Source organism: Dendrobates tinctorius, unplaced genomic scaffold (genome assembly GCF_039654945.1).
Source record: "Dendrobates tinctorius isolate UK_male_01 unplaced genomic scaffold, ASM3965494v1 ptg000015l, whole genome shotgun sequence".
NCBI lineage: Eukaryota > Metazoa > Chordata > Amphibia > Anura > Dendrobatidae > Dendrobates > Dendrobates tinctorius.
Window position 1 is genome coordinate 36,635,725 of NW_027361683.1, and position 21,247 is coordinate 36,656,971.

Here is a 21,247-nt window from a genome sequence, read left to right on the forward strand (position 1 = left end):
TTGCTACGCAGCCGGCCGCGTCCAAGGAGGCGGCCAAAAGGTATTTTCCCGCCTGGTTAATCTGATCTGCAAGATCTGCCAATTCGTCTTGAGGAGCTGACGCTAAGATGCCTCTGCGAAGGATTTTTGCCCAAGCGGAAATGACCTTCGCCACCCAGGCGGATGCGAAAATAGGGCAGAGAGAGGCGCCAGATGCCTCAAAGATAGACTTAGCCAGAGATTCAATCTGCCTGTCAGTAGGATCTTTGAGCGACGCCCCGTCTGGCAGAGAGAGCACCGTTTTAGAGGCTATCCGGGATACTGGAGGATCTACCTCTGGAGCCTTGGACCACTTTGAGAGCAGTTCTGCGTCAAAGGGGTACAGAACGTCCAAATACTTGCGGCCTGAGAAACGTTGTTCAGGGCGCTCCCAGTGTTTGGCTAAGGTAGTATTGAAATCGTTGTGATTGGGAAAGGTTCGGGACGGAGGTCTGGCTCGTCTAAGGACAACCGAGCTTTCCTGAGCTGGAGCCTCATCCTGTTTAAGTTTTAGTGTTTGGAAGATAGCTGCAAGAAGACTATCGACCATGTCCAGCGTTTTAGAAACGCTGTTCCCCTCAGAGCTAGCTTCCGAATGAGAATCATCGCCTGACTGAAGGCTGTCATCTGAGGAAGGAGAAGGAGGCCTGGGAGCGGAAGGGCCCTGCGAGCTCGAGGACGAAGTGGACAGAGCCCGCTTCCTAGAAGACCTTCCCCGTCTGTCTCTCTGAAGGTCGCGGTCAGGTGCGGACGACTCACCCCGAGAGGTGGTCGGGGCAGAGGTGGCTGAGGATAGCTGAGGCAATCGTTCTAAAACCTGGACCAGCGACTGTGATACTTTTGTCAAGTCAGACACAGACTGTGACATTGTAACGGCCCACTCCGGGGGGAGAGAGGAGGGAAGAGCGCCCTCCGCCCGGGACTCTGTGCTTTCCTGAGATGCTGACATATTGGAAGGACTGCAGGGGGGGCAGAATGGAGACGACTGACCCGATGCCCACTTCTTTTTACAGCGCGCACAGGCGTAATAGATAGCGGTGGACCTGAAGCAGAGATCCCCTGAAGGGTTGGGCATAAGTAGACTGCACTGAATGGCCGCAGGATTTAAGGAATAACTGCCGAGGAGAGCTAATCTTTGCCTCAGAGCAGAGCCTACCGAGATTCTGTGAGCAGCAGAAAACGCTGAAGTGTCCCCCAAACAGCGCAGGAAGGAGTGAAACAACCAGGAAATCCTTGTGCTGGAGGCTGGGGGCGGAGCTTAGCGGCCGCTCCATGACTGGTTAACAGCGAAGGAGAGGGCATGGCCGAAGGAGGAGGCTGGCATATGAAACGAAAAGGAGCCCTGTGATGGGCTAGTAAAGGCGCGCTGAAAAGAGCGCGCTCAGGAAGGGAGGAGGGAGCACAGCGATGAGACTGTGAGGGAAAGTGAAAGTGAAGACGCCGCAGCCCCATGCCAGCGCTGACATAACGGAGCTGATCTGACAGTGGCCCTGGGAAGTCTGCCTCCCCTGCTTGTGACGCTGTTGGAGGAATCCCCAGTGTCTCCCTGGGAGTGAGAAACAAGCGGCTTGAGCGCGCGGCAGGCAGAGAGGGCGGGAAATTCAAAAGTTGTGGACCTGAAATTACAAAGGTACAACTTCTGCCATTCACGGAGCTTATGCGGGGCCGGAGGGAACGTACAGGCACTTACCTGACGTCCCTGAAGAGGATGACCACAGGGGCCCACGGGGAAACGGCAGGCCGCTGGGGGGAAGGGAGTCCTCTGTACCCGCATCCTGCAGAAGACGGCTTGAAACACCTGCGATCGCCGTCTTCCTCTCAGCCCTGTCCCGAGAGAGGGGTGAGGAGGGGGATTCGGCAAGGACTAGCCACCTGTCCACAACCCTTATCACCGGAAGGCGAAAGGGAAAAGTCCTGCCTGCGGTACTGAGAGTTGCGATGTGGATGACACCACATTGCTCGCTCAGCCGCATGATATGGGAAATCAGGGTGACAACTACACCCTGTTTCCCGATGGAAAATAACCTAAAAGACAAAAGAGGGAAAAATTAAAAAGTTCAGACTAAACCTGAAAAGAAAAATGCGGATCTGGGGAGATCCCGGTCCGCCTCCTACAGACACTAAGCACAAACTGAGGTGCTTGGTGCCTGTCGGTGGGTGTATACTGCCGGGGAGGAGCTAATTTTATTGTTTTTGCATAGTGTCAGCCTCCTAGCAGCAGCAGCATACACCCCATGGTATTCTGTGTCCCCCAATAAGGCGATAAAGAAATACTTTTTTTATTTTCACGCCCGGGCGTTATAAACTTCTGTGAAGCCCTTAGGGGTTCAAAGTGCTCACCACACACCTAGATAAGTTCCTTAGGGGATCTAGTTTCCCAAATGGTGTCATTTGTGGGGGGTTTCCACTGTTTAGGTACATCAGGGGCTCTCCAAAGGCAACATGACACACGCAGAGCATTCCATCAAAGTCTGCATTCCAAAACGTCACTACTTCCCTTCCGAGCCCCGACGTGGGCCCATACAGTAGTTTTCTCCCACATATGGGGTATCAGGGTACTCAGGACAAATTGGTCAACAACTTTTGGGGTCCATTTTCTCCTGGTACCCTTGGGAAAATAAAAAAATTGGGGACTAAATGATCATGTTTGTGGAAAAAATATGATTTTTTTATTTTCACGCCCGGGCATTATAACTTCTGTGAAGCCCTTGGGGGTTCAAAGTGCTCACCACACATCTAGATAAGTTCCTTAGGGGGTCTAGTTTCCCAAATGGTGTCATTTGTGGGGGGTTTCCACTGTTTAGGTACATCAGGGGCTCTCCAAAGGCAACATGACACCCGCAGAGCATTCCATCAAAGTCTGCATTCCAAAACGTCACTACTTCCCTTCCGAGCCCCGACGTGGGCCCATACAGTAGTTTTCTCCCACATATGGGGTATCAGTGTACTCAGGACAAATTTGACAACAACTTTTGGGGTCCATTTTCTCCTGGTATCCTTGGCAAAATAAAAAAATTGGGGACTAAATGATCATGTTTGTGGAAAAAATACTTTTTTTATTTTCACGCCCGGGCATTATAAACTTCTGTGAATCCGTTAGGGGTTCAAAGTGCTCACCACACACCTAGATAAGTTCCTTAGGGGATCTAGTTTCCCAAATGGTGTCATTTGTGGGGGGTTTCCACTGTTTAGGTACATCAGGGGCTCTCCAAAGGCAACATGACACCCGCAGAGCATTCCATCAAAGTCTGCATTCCAAAACGTCACTACTTCCCTTCCGAGCCCCGACGTGGGCCCATACAGTAGTTTTCTACCACATATTGGGTATCAGGGTACTCAGGACAAATTGGTCAACAACTTTTGGGGTCCATTTTCTCCTGGTACCCTTGGGAAAATAAAAAAATTGGGGACTAAATGATCATGTTTGTGGAAAAAATATGATTTTTTTATTTTCACGCCCGGGCATTAAAAACTTCTGTGAAGCCCTTGGGGGTTCAAAGTGCTCACCACACATCTAGATAAGTTTCTTAGGGGGTCTAGTTTCCAAAATGGTGTCATTTGTGGGGGGTTTCCACTTTTTAGGTACATCAGGGGCTTTCCAAACGCGACATGGTGTCCGATCTCAATTCCAGCCAAAAAAGTCAAATGGCGCTGCTTCCCTTCTGAGCTCTGCCATGCGTCCAAATAGTCGTTTACTCCCAAATATGGGGTATCAGCGTACTCAGGACAAATTGCACAATAACTTTTAGGGTCTTGTTACCCTTGGGAAAGTAAGAATTGAGGGTGAAAAGATCATTTTTGTGGAAAAAATATGATTTTATAATTGTACGGCTGTACGTTATAAACTTCTGTGAAGCCCTTGGGGGTTCAAAGTTCTCACCACACATCTACATAAGTTCCTTGGGGAGTCTAGTTTCCGAAATGGTGTCATGTGTGGGGGGTTTCCACTGTTTTGGTACATCAGGGTTTTTCCAAACGTGACATGGTGTCCGATCTCAATTCCAGCCAAAAAAGTCAAATGGCGCTGCTTCCCTTCCGATCTCTGCCATGCGCCCAAATAGTCGTTTACACCCACATATGGGGTATCAGCGTACTGAGGACAAATTGCACAATAACTTTTAGGGTCGTGTTACCCTTGGGAAAATAAAAATTGGGGGTGAAAAGATCTCTTTTGTGGAAAAAATATGATTTTTTAATTGTACGGCTGTACGTTATAAACTTCTGTGAAGCCCTTGTGGGTTCAAAGTTCTCACCACATATCTAGATAAGTTCCTTGGGGGTCTAGTTTCCAAAATGGGGTCACTTGTAGGGGGTTTCCACTGTTTAGGTACATCAGGGACGCTCCAAACGTGACATGGCGTCCGATCTGAATTCCAGCCAATTTTGCATTGAAAAAGTCAAACGGCGCTCCTTCCCTTCTGAGCTCAGCCATGCGCCGAAACAGTGGTTCCCCCCATATATCAGGTATCAGCGTACTCAGGACAAATTGCACAATAACTTTTGCAGTCCAATTTCTCCTGTTACCCTTGGTAAAATAAAAAAAAATTGAACCTGAAATATTTTTTTTGTGAAAAAAAGTTAAATGTTAATTTTTTTTTAAATATTTAAAAAATTCCTGTGAAGCACCTGAAGGGTTAATAAACTTCTTGAATGTGGTTTTGAGCACCTTAAGGGGTGCAGTTTTTAGAATGGTGTCACTTTTGGGTATTTTCTATCATATAGACCCCTCAAAGTTGCTTCAAATGTGATGTGGTCTTAAAAATAAAATTGTGATGTAAAAATGAGAAATCGCTGGTCAACTTTTAACCCTTATAAGTTCCTAACAAAAAAATATTTGGGTTCCAAAATTGTGCTGATGTAAACGTGGGAAATGTTACTTATTAATCACAATCTTCTTTCATTCTCTATAAAGAACTGCCAGGCTGCTCAGGTCACCCCCACTGTCCAGACTTATAGAAACATACAGGCCATTAACACCCAGAAACTTCTGAAGAACTTGCAGTCTTCATTGGCCCCTATCTCCTCCCTCTCATGTCCTGATTCTGCATTGAAGCATTACAATGAAACACTTCAAAGTGCCCTGGATGAATTTGCACCCCCTATAAATAGAACACCACAACGCAGACGGCGACAACCCTGGCACACGGTGCAAACACGTTTCCTGCAGCGGTGCTCCAGGTGCGCCGAACGTCTGTGGAGAAAATCCAATCTACACGAAGATTTCATCCATTTTAAGTTTATGCTTAGAACATACAACACTGCCCTTCACCTCTCCAAACAAACCTATTTCAACACCCTCATCATCTCACTGTCCAATAACCCGAAACGTCTCTTTGACACTTTTCATTCTCTACTCAATCCAAGAGTACAGGCCCCAACCACGGAGCTCCGAGCTGACGATCTGGCCAATTACTTCAAAGAAAAAATTGACCAGATCCGACAGGAAATTATCTCCAAATCCCCTCATACCATGCACTGTCCTCCCTCCCCCACTGCATCTAACTCACTCTCTGATTTTGAACCAGTCACAGAAGAAGAAGTAAGCAGGCTCCTTGCATCTTCTCGCCCAACTACTTGCACCAGTGACCCATTTCCGTCACATCTCCTCCAGTCCCTTTCCCCTGCTGTCACCCCTCACCTAACTAAAATATTTAACCTCTCTCTCTCTCTTCTGGTATTTTTCCCTCCTCATTTAAGCATGCCATCATACATCCACTACTTAAAAAACCATCCCTCGACCAAAACTGTGCCGCTAACTATAGACCTGTCTCTAATCTTCCCTTCATCTCTAAACTCCTGGAACGCCTGGTCCACTCCCGTCTTATCCGCTATCTCTCAGAATACTCTGTTCTCGACCCTCTCCAATCCGGTTTCCGCTCTTTACACTCCACTGAAACTGCCCTCACTAAAGTCTCTAATGATCTGCTAACAGCTAAATCAAATGGTCATTACTCCATGCTAATTCTCTTGGATCTCTCTGCAGCATTCGACACTGTGGATCATCAGCTCCTCCTCACTATGCTCCATTCCATTGGCCTCAAGGACACCGTTCTCTCCTGGTTCTCCTCCTATCTCTCCGACCACTCCTTTACTGTTTCTTTTGCCGGTTCCTCCTCCTCTCACCTTCCCCTTACTGTTGGGGTTCCTCAAGGATCGGTTCTAGGCCCCCTCCTCTTCTCCTTGTACACTGCCCCTATTGGTCAAACAATCAGTAGATTTGGTTTCCAGTACCATCTCTATGCTGATGACACCCAATTATACGCTTCTCCTGACATCACGCCAGCCTTTCTAGAAAACACCGGCGATTGTCTAAACGCTGTGTCTAATATCATGTCCTCACTATATCTGAAACTGAACCTGTCAAAGACTGAACTCCTTGTGTTTCCTCCCGCTACTAATGTACCTACACCCGACATTGCCATTTCCGTGTGTGGTTCCACTATTACTCCCCAGCAACATGCCCGCTGTCTTGGGGTCATACTTGATTCCGAGCTTTCCTTTGCCCCCCACATTCGATCACTGGCTCGCTCTTGTCATCTGCACCTCAAAAACATTTCTAGAATTCGACCTTTTCTTACTTTTGACTCTGCAAAAACTCTTACTGTTTCTCTTATTCATTCTCGTCTCGACTATTGTAACTCTCTTCTAATCGGTCTCCCTCTTACCAAACTCTCCCCTCTCCAATCTGTCTTGAATGCTGCAGCCAGGATCATATTCCTCACCAATCGTTACACCGATGCCTCTACCTTGTGCCAGTCATTACACTGGCTACCCATCCACTCCAGAATTCAGTATAAACTTATTACCCTCACCCACAAAGCCCTCCATGGCTCAGCACCACCCTACATCTCCTCCTTTGTTTCAGTATACCACCCTACCCGCGCCCTCCGTTCTGCTGATGACCTGAGGTTAGTATCCTCAATAGAACCTCCCACTCCCGTCTCCAAGACTTTACACGTGCCACGCCAATTCTTTGGAATGCACTTCCCAGGTCAATACGATTAGTCCCCAATCCCCACAATTTTAAGCGTGTCCTGAAAACGCATTTATTCAGACTGGCCTATCGCCTCAACACATTAACCTAACCTATCCCTGTGTGGCACAGCCAAAAGTTTTACCATAACCAGGTTCCCCGCATCATGTTCCCACATGCTTTATGCATCCATTAGCCCTCTGTGTCTGTACTGTTACACACTTAACATTATGGCTGGTCCATACAATCAGGGCAACTGTTACCACCCACCTTTCGTGTCTACCTCTTTCCTCATAGACTGTAAGCTTGCGAGCAGGGCCCTCACTCCTCTTGGCATTTGTTATAATCTACTGTATGTGATTATTGTTATGCTGTAATGTCTATTGTCTGTACAAATCCCCTCTGAAATGTAAAGTGCTGCGGAATATGTCGGCGCTATAGAAATAAAATTTATTATTATTATTATTAAGTTTTTTGTGTGCCGTATCTCTGTGATTTAAGGGCATAAAAATTCAAAGTTGGAAAATTGCAAAATTTTCGCCAAATTTCAGTTTTTTTCACAAATAAACACGTTATATGAATGAAATTTTACCACTAACATGAAGTACAATATGTCACGAGAAAGCAATGTCAGAATCACCAGGATCCATGGAAGCATTTCAGAGTTATTACCTCATAAAGGGACAGTGATCAGAGTTGTAAAAACTGGCCCGGTCATTAACGAGGAAACCACCATTGGGGGTTAAGGGGTTAAACCAACATGCGTTTTAATGAAACCTTAAAAAAAAAAAGAACAGGACTAAGTAGCAGGAACCTAACTCCATGAGTGCGTTCTTACTGCAAAAAGCAGCAAAAGATGCTTGAGCTGAGTGATGAAACCTTGTACCTCGCGGTGGAGTATGTAGGCGCTATAAAAATGAATACAGTAATCACAATACTATTCGTTTGCCATTTTCCCTCCGGTAACGTTGATGACCCAGTAGCCAGCAGCACCGACCATACCATACAGCTGCACACTGGCAGCGGCCTCTAGATCTGGACCACACCGGAAGTGGCGTGCACACGCCTGCTGTTAACCTACTGGTTGGCAGAAAAGCCCTCCAAACCACGCATGCGCGGACGTGACAGCGGATGTAGCGTGTATTACCTAGAATGCTACAGGAGGAGGAGGAGGTGGAGCGGGAGCAAAGATGGCGGCGAATCCGAACTCTAACAAACCCATATTTGAGTGTCCGAGCTGGTGAGCAGGGGCTAGTAACCGTGCACGGTGTGGTGCTGCATAGTGCAGGTGCACAGAGCTGCACATGAGGCGGGGGAGGTGTGGGCACCGTACTGTGTGCAGCTTGCCAGTGCTTTCTACTCTGGGGGTGTAATGCAGTGTGATCTCTCCACAGGGCAGGGAAGCCCCCTCAAGGACTTCATCTAGATGTTGTAAAAGGAGACAAGCTCATAGAGGTGAGTGGTCTTCAGCTCTGTGCATACTGCCACCTTACTGCACCATTGTGGGGCATTCCTACCTATTATTAGAGGGATTGTCCAACCCTAGTAATGAAGAGGTGTCCTTACCAACCAAACTCCCCCACTCTGGACGTCCTGATGGTATAGCCATGTGACTGCCTCAGTCAGTGATGAAAGTATTGGTATACTACATGCATGTCAGAAGCACAGAGACTGGGGAGGGATTTGCAGGCGAGTATACATTATTGTGTATGGCGGGGGGATCATTCGACGAGTACACGTTATTCTATACGAGGGGGATCAGCGGGCGAGTATACGCTATTTAAGGCAGGGGATTGTCGGGTGAATATACATTCTATACGGCGAGGGATCGGCGGGCGAGTGTATGTTATTCTACATGGCAAGGGATCAGTTGGTGAGCATGCGTTACTCTATATGGTAGGGGATCGCTCGGCGAGTATACGTTATTCTATATGGAGATGGATCACTGGGCGAGTATATGTTATTCTATACGGCAGGGGATTGGCGAGTGTGTATATGTTCTTTATGGTGGGGTATCAGTGGGCGAGTATATGTTATTCTATATGGAGGTGGATTGGTGAGTGAGTATATGTTCTATATGGTGGGGTATCAGTGGATGAGTATGCGTTATTCTATATGGTGAGTGAGTATATGTTCTATATTGAGGCGGATCGCTGGGCGAGTATACATTATTCTATACGGCGGGTGATTGCCAGGCAAGTATATGTTATTCTGTACGGTAGGGCATCAGTGGGCGAGTATACGTTATTCTATATGGCAAGGGGTCGGCAGGTGCATATACGTTATTCTATACGGTGGGGGATTGCTGGCGAGTATATGTTCTGTACAGTGAGATTGCTGGGCGAGTATACGTTCTATATGGCGGGGGATCGCTGGAGAGTATACGTTATTTAGTATGGCAAGGGATTTCTGGGCTGGTGTACGTTATTTTATATGGGAGGGGATTGATTGTTGCCTAATTCTATTTTTATATGGCGAGAGGATCAGTGGGTTAGAAAGAATACCTTATTATTAGTGATGAGCGAGCATTTGGCCTCCAGTTTCTTGAAAGTCAAAACCCCTTTAGGCTGAGTGCAGACGTACTTTTTGGCCCTGCAGATTTTTCCACGCAGAATGGAAGAAATCCGCAGGTCAAATGACCTGCATTTTTCCTGCGGATTTCTTCCATTTTTCCTGCGGTTTTCCATTGCGGGTTTCCCCCTGCGGATTTGGTGACAGGGGAGATGGAAAACCGCACAAAAGAAGTAACATGCTGCGGATTTTGTACCGCGGGAAAACCACGCGCAAAAATCCGCAGCGTCTGCACAGCGTTTTTTTTTATATTGATTTTAAGGCTACTGTACAACACAATGCGGATATGCAGCGTTTCTGCGCGGTAAAATCTGCTGCGGAACCGCTGCAAATCTACATCGTGTGCACACAGCCTTAAAGATCACTCCACTCATCAGTTTTTATCCTCATAATCTAGTGCAGTCACCATACTATTCTATCATACAATTGCTTGTTTTGTTTTTCTACTCAGATAATGCTTTTCTTTTATTTGCTCTATGTAGAAACACAAAGTCTCTTGTCCCTGCAGAAATTATTCCTCTCTTCAACTCCTTACCCAGCTGCTCTGCTTTTCCCCCTGTCAGGGTTTTTTGCAGAGACTTATGAGTTATACAGGGAAAATTGACCTGTTTCTGCACAGAGCTCAGAAGGATTCAGCTAGTCAGATTTTAATTGTGATGTTCTAGACTTAATGGAAAACGGAAGAATTATGCCGGGATCACACATGCGAGAAACTCGGACGAGTCTCGCAACTTAATTGCTGCCGGTGGCAGTGCCGGGTATTAAGTTGCGAGACTCGTCCGAGTTTCTCGCATGTGTGATCCCCAGCCTTAGAGGTTGTCCACTACTTTTATCATTGATGACCTATCCTTACGATATGTTATCAATGTCTGATCGGTGGCCTCGGATTGGTTTTAATTGGAGGCGGTTGTGCAGTTCCCAGCCGTGACCATTATCAGTGAGCATTTCCAGACAGTGACTTAAGCCCCCTTCACACATAGCGATATCGCTAAAGCGTCACCGATTTTGTGACGCAAAAGCGATATCGCTACATGTGACACTTACCTCCGACCCGGCTCCCCGCTGGATATCGCTGATCGCGCGAGATCATCCTGGTCCATTTCTCGTCGTCGGCTTCCTGCTGGCGCCGACGATCGGCTCCATGGATGCGGGAGGAAGTCATCAGCAGAGCTGCGGTCTGACAGGTAAGTGACGACTGCCAACCGCTGCTGCATCGCTGGTGAGATCTGCCTGTTTGGCAGTTCACTAGCGACCATTCGATCCCGACCGGGTCGTATCGTGGTCGGTATCGCTAAATGTAACGGGGTCCTTAAGATAAGTCTTCAATGATAAAGTAGTGGACAACCTCTTTAAATGGGTAGAAGGGCAAATGAGCAACTGTAAGCACATAGTGCTGTAATAATATAACTGAGATATATTAAGATGATAAAAAACTTATAGTGCTTTTTTAACCCCTTCCCACCTAGAACATTTCCTGTTTTTTGTTTCCTTCCAAGACTCATAACGTTATTTTTTTTAATCCATATAGACACGAGGGCTTTTTTTTTTTTTGTGGGACCAGTTGTTCTTTGAATGACATCATTCATGTTAAAATGTGTTGTACTGGAAAGCAGGAAAAAAAATTTCAAGTGCAGCAAAATTGCAAAAACAAATCTGCTCGTCACAATTTTCCAGACCTGTAACGTTTTCATTATTTTGTCGGTAGCGCTATATGAGGGCTTATTTTTTTTTCATCTTGAACAAATAATTCTGATATACCATTCTGAGATAGATACAATGTTTTGATCAACTTTTATTGCTTTGCTGCGGCGTTGAAAGACCATAATTTGGCTTTTTGATTTTTATTTTTTTTTTCTCATTTTCTCTGTTTAACAATCGGGTTAATTTGATATTTTGCTAGATCAGATTTTTAAGTACACTGATACCAAATATGTGCTTTATTGATTGATTTATTTTTAATATTTTTAATGTGGGGAAAAGGGGAAATGATCTGAACTTTTTTTTTTTTTTTTTGTTTTCCACCCACGGTTTCCTATGATCACCAGCTGCTTGGCTTTAACAAGTGCTGTCATGGCAGGCACGGAGGCTTGATCAGACCCCTGGATGTCATGTCAACCCATTGGTGCCTTGCGATTGTGCCACAGAAGCGCTTATGGGCTCATAGAATAACTTGCCTTGATGTCTGAGATTATTAGTGGCATTTAACAGGTTAACAGATATGTGCAAAGCTCTAATTTCACCTGCCGCTGTTAGGGTATGTGCACACGTTGCAGATTTTTCCGCATGGAATCTGCTGAATCCGCAGGTCAAAATGCCTGCGTTTTACCTGTGGATTTACTGCGGATTTCTAGCAGATTTAGTACGGATTTCAAAAAAACTGGAGTAGACTTGAATGACATGCATGATGTAAAAGCATGTTCACACTGGCCATAAAAGCAAGCAAAACCAAAGGAAAAAACAATGTGTGCGTATACCCTAATGAAAAAAAATAAGTAAAAAAGCAAGTGCATTAAATAACATAGGGTAGTTGGTAATCACTGTTTTGATCAAAAAAGTATAAAGCTGTCCCACCACGGCAAGGTGTACCCATTTGAGACAGTAACTACACTAACGGTAAAACCTACCTAGTGTTAATAGTGGCAGAGTCTCTTTGGGTCCCAAACGGACACCCAGCTTCAGAGGGGCTATAAGTGAACTACACAGCTCAGTAGAAAGGAGGCTACACCCTACTTGTACTGAATACTGAGTTCTTTTTTGTGTATATATATATATATATATATATATATATATATATATATATATATATATATATTTTGAATATGGGTCTATGGATATGCTTGTCTTTAGTACCGGGTGCCTTCCCAGGGCACATGGCAAATAGACACAACAAAATGCAGTGTGAAACTACTCAGAGCTGTCGGAAACACCTACAATGCCTTAAGTGTTCATGACCTGCGAACTTTTCCACATTTTTTTTTTTTCACGCTATACCCACATGCACATATATTTTATTGGGATTATGTTCTATACCAACACAAAGAAGCAGGTATTGGTAAAGTGTAAAGGAAGTAATACATGGTACTCAGAATGTTTTAAGTCTATAACTGTGAAACGTCACTGAAACTTGTGATGTGCATATTTATTCAGCTCCACTGAGTCAATACTTCATATTCGCATCCATCTTCCCATCAACTGTGACCAGCTTCCCTGTCCCTGAGACGAAAAGCATCCTCACAGCATGATGTAGCCACCTCCATGTTTACCAGTACCCCACAAATCTGGCCTTTATGGAAGCGTGGCAAGAAGGAAGTCAATTTTGAATGCAAGCCATAAGAAGTCCTGTTTGCAAAAAGCCATGAGACCAGAGTAGAACTTTTTGGGCTGAATACACATGCACATTGCAATTATCAGATTTATAGTTTTAAAGTAATTAGAAAACCATGTATCATTCCATTACACCTCACAAATACTTGCTATGTGGTGGTGTGTCACATAAAATACATTTAGGTTGGAAAGCTCACTGGGTATGAATACTTTTTCAAGGCACTGAATATACATTGGGTTGTTGGCAGATGCTGCCAATTTTGGCAGTATCCACCTATAATTTAGCAGCCAGCTTTGTTTATATTTCCCCTGTAAGTAGAAGGGGCTGGTTTTTGGCATTCCTGCATCGGGCACACTAGGATCTCTTCTTATGGGCTGTGTACTGTTTATTGGAAAGTGCTGCCACAATGTCACTGATTTCTTTCCGTTGTTGTAGTATATGAGTACTGAGGTTTTTTTGTATTGCACTTGATACTAACCTAGATATCTGTGCTCTGGTTCATTTCCAGGGCGTCTCTGTGGTATCTGGGTCCCAGAAGTGCTATAGTAACTGCCGTAAGCATTTAAGCTGGGTGTGTGGAGTGTCACGCTGGGTTATAACTTACGGTACAGTTGTCTGTTTATTATAGACTGCTGCCCATTGTACAGCTGGACAGGTGTATTTGTGTAGTTTTGGGACATGCATAATGCTTTCTTTTCTGGAATTGTTGGTAGTTTTGAATAGCCTATCCACCTAATAAGTGTTTTTTTTAAATTATTTCCCAATATAGAACAAAAACACTAAAAACTAATGTAATGAATGCAATTTTGGCACCAATGAACCAATCCAACCTCTACTATGTCTACCTAATACATTGATGATCATAACTACACAATACTCCATATGTGGCTGATTACTGATGTATAACGTGTGGGACTGTGGTTTCATGCATTTGATGTTCATGGCCCTGGAAGCAGCTTCCTGTAACTGGTTACTACAGTTAAAGGGGTTACCTGCTATTTTTTTGACCTGCCCCGTCTGCCCTCCCAGCTGTAGGTGCGCATATATGTAGTTGGCTTTTATTACACGCTTCTAAGCTACCTTTTTTCTGCCAGTCACGTGGTTCAGCATATCTCCACCACATTTCCTTCCACTGACTTTCCATTCAATCTGTCCCTCTTTCTTGCTGGATTCGGATGTACTGTGACTCTGTCCCCTGTGGAGGAAAGTGTGTGACAAAGATGGTGACAATCTTTTTGAGTCCAGAACCTTTTTGAAGAAGGGCTAATCATATGGGAAAGTCAGCAGAAGAAAACAGTGCAGAGATGCCTTGAGTCACATGGCTGCGAGAAGCCGGATTAGATGTATGTAATGGAATAAGAGACCATTAAAATATGCTTGTCTGCAGTTAATAGGATGAATAGTTATAAAGTAGTGGATCACCACTAAATTTGTCAGTCTTTGGGTATTTTTAATAGGGAATTTAGATTGTGAGCCCAATCTGGGAGAGTGATGATAATGTGTGCAAACTGTAAAGCGCTGCGGAATATGTTAGCGCTATATAAAAATAAAGATTATTATTATTATTTTTGCTACCTCCCAGTGTTTTCTCATTGAATGATTGTCATGTAATTTCTGTTCCTATGAGCTAATCTTGTAATTTCTGTCCATTGCTCTAGTTTTCCAGATTCATTTGTAACATACTAATATTCTTAATTTACACTACATCTGTGTCATTGATTTTTTTTTTTTTTTTTTTTTTTATGCAGTAAATGTGTGTGTGTGTGTGTGTGTGTGTGTGTGTGTGTGTGTGTGTGTGTGTGTGTGTGTGTATGTTATAGTGTTAGGGTACCGTTACACCTAGCGACTCACCAGCGATCCCGACCAGCGATATGACGCGGTCAGGATCGCTGGTACATCGCTAAGTGGTCGCTAGTGAGCTGCCACACAGGCAGATCTCACCAGCGACATCGCTGGGGACGGGGGTCGCTACTTACCTGTCACACTAGGCGATCCTGCGTCCTCCCGCCCGGCTCCACGCGTCGCTCGTCTCTCCACAGGAAGCGCCGCAGGAAGTGAACGACGAGGAATGGTCCAGCAGCTTCTCGCGCGATCAGCAATAACCAGCGGGGGAGCCGGTCGGAGGTAAGTATCACATGCAGCGATATCGCTAGCAATATCGCTGTAACGTCACAAAATCGGTGACTTTGCAGCGATAATGCTAGCGATATCGCAGTGTGTAACGGGGGCTTTAGTGTATTAATATACTCACCCACTGCTGCTTTCTCCTGTACCCAGTGCCATTCTGCTTGACTTCTCCATGACGTCGCTGCTCTGCAGACTGTCCAGGTCACGCTGCGCTCTGTGTTGTCTGGAAGTGGCTTTTACAATGTAAGCCTATGGTTCAGCATAATGAGGCTACATAGACTTGCATTGTAAGGGCAGAGACAGATGGCCGTATAGCTCGTGCGAGAATAGCATTGCACTGCATGGACTGGCCTGACACCGCTCTTGACCTGAGCATGACAGCGTGATGGATTACTATGCAGCTGTCAAGCTCCGGTCAGGAGAGCCGACAGCCAGGGCAAGGTTTATGATGCGATTCTCACAAGATAAATTTTGCGTCTGACTTTGCTCTAAAAGAGACTTCCGACCCATGCATGGAGCATAGAACTAGCTGACTAGTCAGAACTGACATCGCTCAGAAGCAGACACCGGAGAAAGCAGCTGTAGATGAGTATATTAATACACCCACACTACATAACATGCATGTACACACATTTACTGCATAAAAAGTTAGTGGGAGTATTTCTTTAATATATGGAAGATAAAAACCTTTATTGAAATAGTTTTATTTGATCACCTCAAGATGATGCAGCAACGGTCAACAGAAACTGAAATTTTCAACTAATTCCTGGATTCTAAATAACCCTGAAAGTCATAATGTGTGTAGCTCCCACATGCCTGTAAGCACACCTGACAACTTCTGGGCATGCTCCTGATAAGACTGTGTATGCTGGTGTCCTGGGGATCTCCTGTCAGACCTGAATTGGAAAGCTCCTGACGTTTGTACTGTTAATTGTTGGCATCGGTTGCATTATGCATAATGTCTCAGAGGTTCAGTTGGATTGATTTTATGGGAAAACATGAAGGCCAGTCAATGGCATTGTGTCTTTATCATCCAGGACCTACCTACACACTGGCCACATGAGGACAGGCATTGACCTACACTAGGAGGAACTCGGCGCACTGCACCAGTGTAAGGTCTGAACTTGTCTCCGAGGATTCACCCCTAGCCTAATAATAGTCTGGGTACGCTTATCTATCACATGCTGATTTGTGATCTTCCTATTATATGTTTCCACTGACCCTCCACCCTCTCTACCTTGCTGAATGATGTTGCAGTCAAGATAACATTCACCACAGCATCTCCAGGCTTTTTCATGTCTGTATGTGAATCTGCTCTAATCAGTGAAGAGAATGCAGTACCAATGGCAGACCTGGAACCAAAATCTACTGATTGCTTGACCAATAGGGACAGTATACAAAGAGAAGAGGAGGGGGCCTAGAACCGATCCTTGAGGAACCCCAACAGTAAAGGCCCCGTCACACTAAGCGATTCACCAGCGATCCCGACACCGATATGAAGGTGTCAGGATCGCTGGTAAGTCGCTATGTGATCGCTGGTGAGCTGTCACACAGACAGCTTCACCAGCGATCAGCACAGCGATGCCGGGCATCGCTGGCTATCGCTGTAGAAAATAGTATCAAAATAAAAAATATAGTTATTCTCACCTTCCGACGTCCCGTTTAGCCATCCCGCCTCTCTCCACGCTCCGGTCCCAGTGATCCTTTGCACGAATGACCGCGAGATGTCACGGTCTCGCGGGATAACAAAGTCTCGCGGTCATTCATGCAAAGGATCACTGGGACCGGAGCGTGGAGAGATGCAGGATGGCTGAACGGGACATCGGAAGGTGAGAATAACTATATTTTTTATTTTTTTTTAATTATTTTTTTACACCTGATCGCTGGTCTCCCGCTGTCACACACAGCGATGCGTGCTGGCCAGCGGGAGACCAGCGACCAAAGAAATGTCCAGAGGTTTCTTGCAGCGATCAGCGATACCGGCAGGGGGGCCGCTCGCTGATCGCTGTCACAGACAGCGATCTCGCTGGTGAGATCACTGTTACGTCACAAAAGTTGTGACTCAGCAGCGATCTCGCTACCGAGATTGCTTAGTGAGATGGGGCCTTAAGAGCAAGATGAGAGGAGGAGGAACCGGCAAAAGATACAGTAAAGGAGCAGTCAGAGAGATAGGAGGAGAACCAGGAGAGAACGGAGTCCTTGAGGCCAACGGAGCATAGTGAGGTGGAGCTGATGATCCACAGTGTCGAATTCTGCAGAGAGATCCGAGAGAATTAGCATGGAGTGTTGACCATTTGATTTAGCTGTTAGAAAATTATTATTTATTATTATTATTATTATTATATTTATTTTTTATTTATAAATCGCCATTGGTTCCATGGTGCTGTACATGACAAGGGGTTACTAACACGTCCGAAAGTGGGTACAGTGAAGCCGGCACTGATTGGCCACAGGTCTCCCATGATATAACAACCTCACATGAACCCCAATAACGCGAGCACTGATATCGCTGGAACGTAGGTGGCACCGGAGGTGAGTATTTGTTTTTATTTTAATGGGGGCAAACATTTGGGTTGAGAAGGTGTTGTCCTAGTAGTGGAGAACCATGTAAAGAAAACTTGTCAGGAGCATTTTAGTAGTGTACAGACAGGGCCATTTTGGTGTTGTCGTACCCATTAAAATGATACCTCATGTGAAGACGTCTGTTTGTAAATTTTCTTTAATCTTTGTTTGAAGTTTCCTTGTATTCATCTTTGTGCAGGACTGTTTGCAGGGTCTTCAGCTTTATTCCGTCCCCTGCATTGTCTGGGTGTCTTTTTTTTCTTTAAAATTTTGCGCTGTCTAGCTGCCGAGGCAGCACTTGCTCATATTGAGGTCTTGGAAGTCCTCAGGAAAATGGTGGCTGTGCATGCGTAGATTGCTTATTGCAAATGGTGCCACTTTATTGAAGCCCTTCATTAGTCCTAGCCATGGATTGCAATTTCGCAGATTGATTTAACGGTGGGCTTCAGTAAAATGGCACCGATTGCACTGAACATTCTACGCATTTCTTCGCCGGCTCCATTTTCCTGAAGACTTCCAAGACCTTAATCTGGGCAAGTGCCACTCGTGGCTTGGACGGTGCCTGTGTGAAATTTTAAATAAATAAAGACACCCAGACAGAGCGGTGAGGACGAAACAAAGCTGAATACCCTACACACAAGCCTGCCCTGATGCAAGAAGATATGAATATAAGGAAATGTCAAATAAGGTTTAAAGAAAATTTACAAAACTGATTTCACCTGAGGTATCAGTTTAATGAGTATGATGTCACCAATATAGCCCTGTCTGTACCCTACTTTGTAAAATGCTGCCGACAGATTTCCTTTAAAGAGATTTGTGGCCATTAGTGACTCCTGTGGTAACTTACTAGTAATGTTTACTAAATGGACGTTTGTGCAATTACCCCCTTCACAACCTATGACGTATATGCACGTCATGGGTCGTGTCCCTGCATTTCATGCGGGCTCCGGATCTGAACCTGCATGTGTTCCAGCACATGACAGCTGATTTCATCAGTTGACATGTGCCCCTAGCAGCCGCGGGTGAAATCGTGATCCACCATATGCCTGTTAACATGTTAAATACATTTAACATGTTCACGTCGAAAGTTCGTCACTAATTCCTCCCATCCGGCACCCCGTCAAATGATTGCGGGACACCGATGAGTTGGCATGAGAACGTGGGGTCTGCAGTAGACTCCTGTGGTTGGCATTGCTGACCTGCAATGAGTGCCGCCGTGTGGCCGATGTTCATAGCAGATAAATTCTGCTACACGTAGCAGAGCTGAAGCACTGCTATGTGTAGCACATGCGATCAAGTGATCAGTCTGTGGAGACTATTGAAGCAAGTAAGAAGTAGAAAAACAAACAAGTTAAAAATATAAAAAAAGTAAAGTTTAAATCACACCCCCCCTTTTTGCCTTATTTAAAGTAAAACTATAAAACATGCACATGTGATATCACTGTGTTCAGAAAACGCCCAATCTCTAAAAATAATTAATCCTATCGGTAAACAGCGTAATGAGAAATAACTCAAAACTCTAGAATTACATTTTTTTGCTTGCCGCAATAAAATGCAATAACAGGCGATCAAAACATTGTATCTACCCCAAATCGGTATCAACAAAACCGGCAGCTTGGCGTGCAAAAAATAAGCCCTCACCCAGCCCCAGATCCCAAAAAATAGAGATGCTGCGGGTCTCAGAAAATGTCGCTTTTTGCAAAGTTTGAAATTTTTTTCCCTTAAAAAAAAAAAACAACCTATAGCTGTTTGGTAAAATCCTGGACAACTTGTCCATCCAAAAAAAAGCCCTCATATGGCCATATTGACAGAAAAATGAAAAAGTTATGGCTCTGGGAAGAAGGGGAGGGAAAAACCAGAACTGGAAAAACCCAAGGTGTCTGTGTGATTGCAGCCTTATGAATCCCCCAGCGCACGCACTGTGCTGCGGGGATTTGTCTGAGTATGAGTTATACATACTCCATACACTTTTATAGTGCTCAATACTATTGGATGGAGTAAGGCCACACAAACTAGATGGCCCTGGCCGATATACAAACTCCTGGCCAGGGCTCATCTAGTGGGCATGACCTTGCTCAATATACTTGTGTTGGCTGAGGCGTCGCCTCGTCAATTGATGTGGCCGCAGCAGACAACTCCTTTAGTAACAACCCTCTCTGTTTTCTATCATTGACGTAGTAAATTGCTTTCACATATCTTCCCACCGTCGAGGCATTCTTATTTTATGTACCAACTTTGAATGTGAGGTACTACCAAGTGCTGCAGAAAATCAGGATATGACATGCAGCAGCGTATCATCATCAAGTCTAGAGATTACCTCCTAAAACAAGGAGATCATATTAATGTGATCATTCATAAACCCAGGCTGTTACGGCATTTTATATGTTTGCTTTCATTCATCTACTCCAAAATAGCATTTCCAAAATATCTTATCCACAATACCGGACACATTTGCTATGTGTCAGTCCTATTGACTTGAATGAAATATTCTTTTTTTTTTTTTTTATTAGAAAGTCTATGATCTACTGTGCTCACGCAGGCAGGAGGCCCTTTCTTGTGCCTGCTGAGCAGCATGCTTCAGAGACATTTTTTGAGCCATCAGTGGACTCGCAGGCCATGTAACAAGTGGAGATATTTAGAAAAAGGGTTTCCCATCAAGACATGGTGGTTTGTCTATTTTAATCTTTTAAGGCGGCTCTACACGTCTTCCTGGTTGGGACAAAGGTCTGGTATCTTGACCTAATTATAGTGAGAGATCTGTGTCAGCTTTTTAATGTGGGTTTTTTTTTTTCTATGTTTCACTTTCTTCAGAAACTTATTATTGATGAGAAGAAATACTACTTGTTTGGGAGAAATCCAGATATGTGCGACTTCACAATCGACCATCAGTCTTGCTCCAGAGTCCATTCAGCCCTAGTCTATCACAAGCACTTGAAACGAGTCTTTCTCATAGATCTCAACAGCAGTATGTATACTCTCAATAAGATTTTGTTCTGAATCCAATGTCTCTCTCTATTAATTTAGTTGAATTAAATTTTGAGCCTATGATATGTCTACTTTATACACTGCATATCATTAACATGTCTAGATCTATCAATCCTGTGATTTCCATACTTATCTTTTTGGTGTTGCAATTTCATTGAGGATTGAATAACTGTTCCTTTTCTATTCTCCAGCCCATGGTACTTTCCTTGGCCATATTCGTTTAGAAGCACACAAGCCCCAACAGATCCCCATTGACTCCACTGTTTCCTTTGGTGCTTCAACACGAATGTACACACTACGAGAGAAACCTCAAACACTTCCGTCGGCTTTGAAGGGAGATGATAAAGCTGGGGAGGATGATGAGCTAAAAGGTCTTTTGGGCCTTCCAGAAGAGGAGACAGAGCTAGATGTAAGTGTTTCTTATCTGACACAGGGTACGTTTAAATGATTGGTTTAATTTCTCTCAGTGTGGAAAACAGACTGCAGGCCTACCCGATATTAATGTGTGCTAGTGCACATTAGCCGTTTTTCACGCAAACCTCAGGCCAATGTTAAAAAGAAAAGAGTAAATGCTAGTATTGCCAATTTATAGTTTTAGGGTATGTGCACACGTTGCGGATTTGTCTGCGGATCCACAGTGGATTTGGCCTTGCGGATCTGCAGCAGTTTTCCAAGTGATGTACAGT

General features: G+C 44.7%; 1 protein-coding gene and 1 non-coding gene across 2 annotated transcripts in view; both read left to right on the plus strand.

The window, feature by feature from the left end:
* Positions 1-8,077: 8,077 nt before the first annotated feature.
* Positions 8,078-21,247, plus strand: part of PPP1R8 (protein phosphatase 1 regulatory subunit 8) — a 42,204-nt gene continuing 29,034 nt past the window's right edge. Inside the window, exons 1-4 of the mRNA XM_073563650.1 lie at positions 8,078-8,231; positions 8,386-8,446; positions 20,388-20,541; positions 20,753-20,970. Of these exons, the coding sequence (XP_073419751.1) occupies positions 8,182-8,231; positions 8,386-8,446; positions 20,388-20,541; positions 20,753-20,970 (483 nt within the window). The 5' untranslated portion in view covers positions 8,078-8,181. The remainder of the gene's footprint in view (positions 8,232-8,385; positions 8,447-20,387; positions 20,542-20,752; positions 20,971-21,247) is intronic.
* Positions 13,349-13,500, plus strand: LOC141077931 (small Cajal body-specific RNA 1). The gene has a single exon (XR_012227623.1).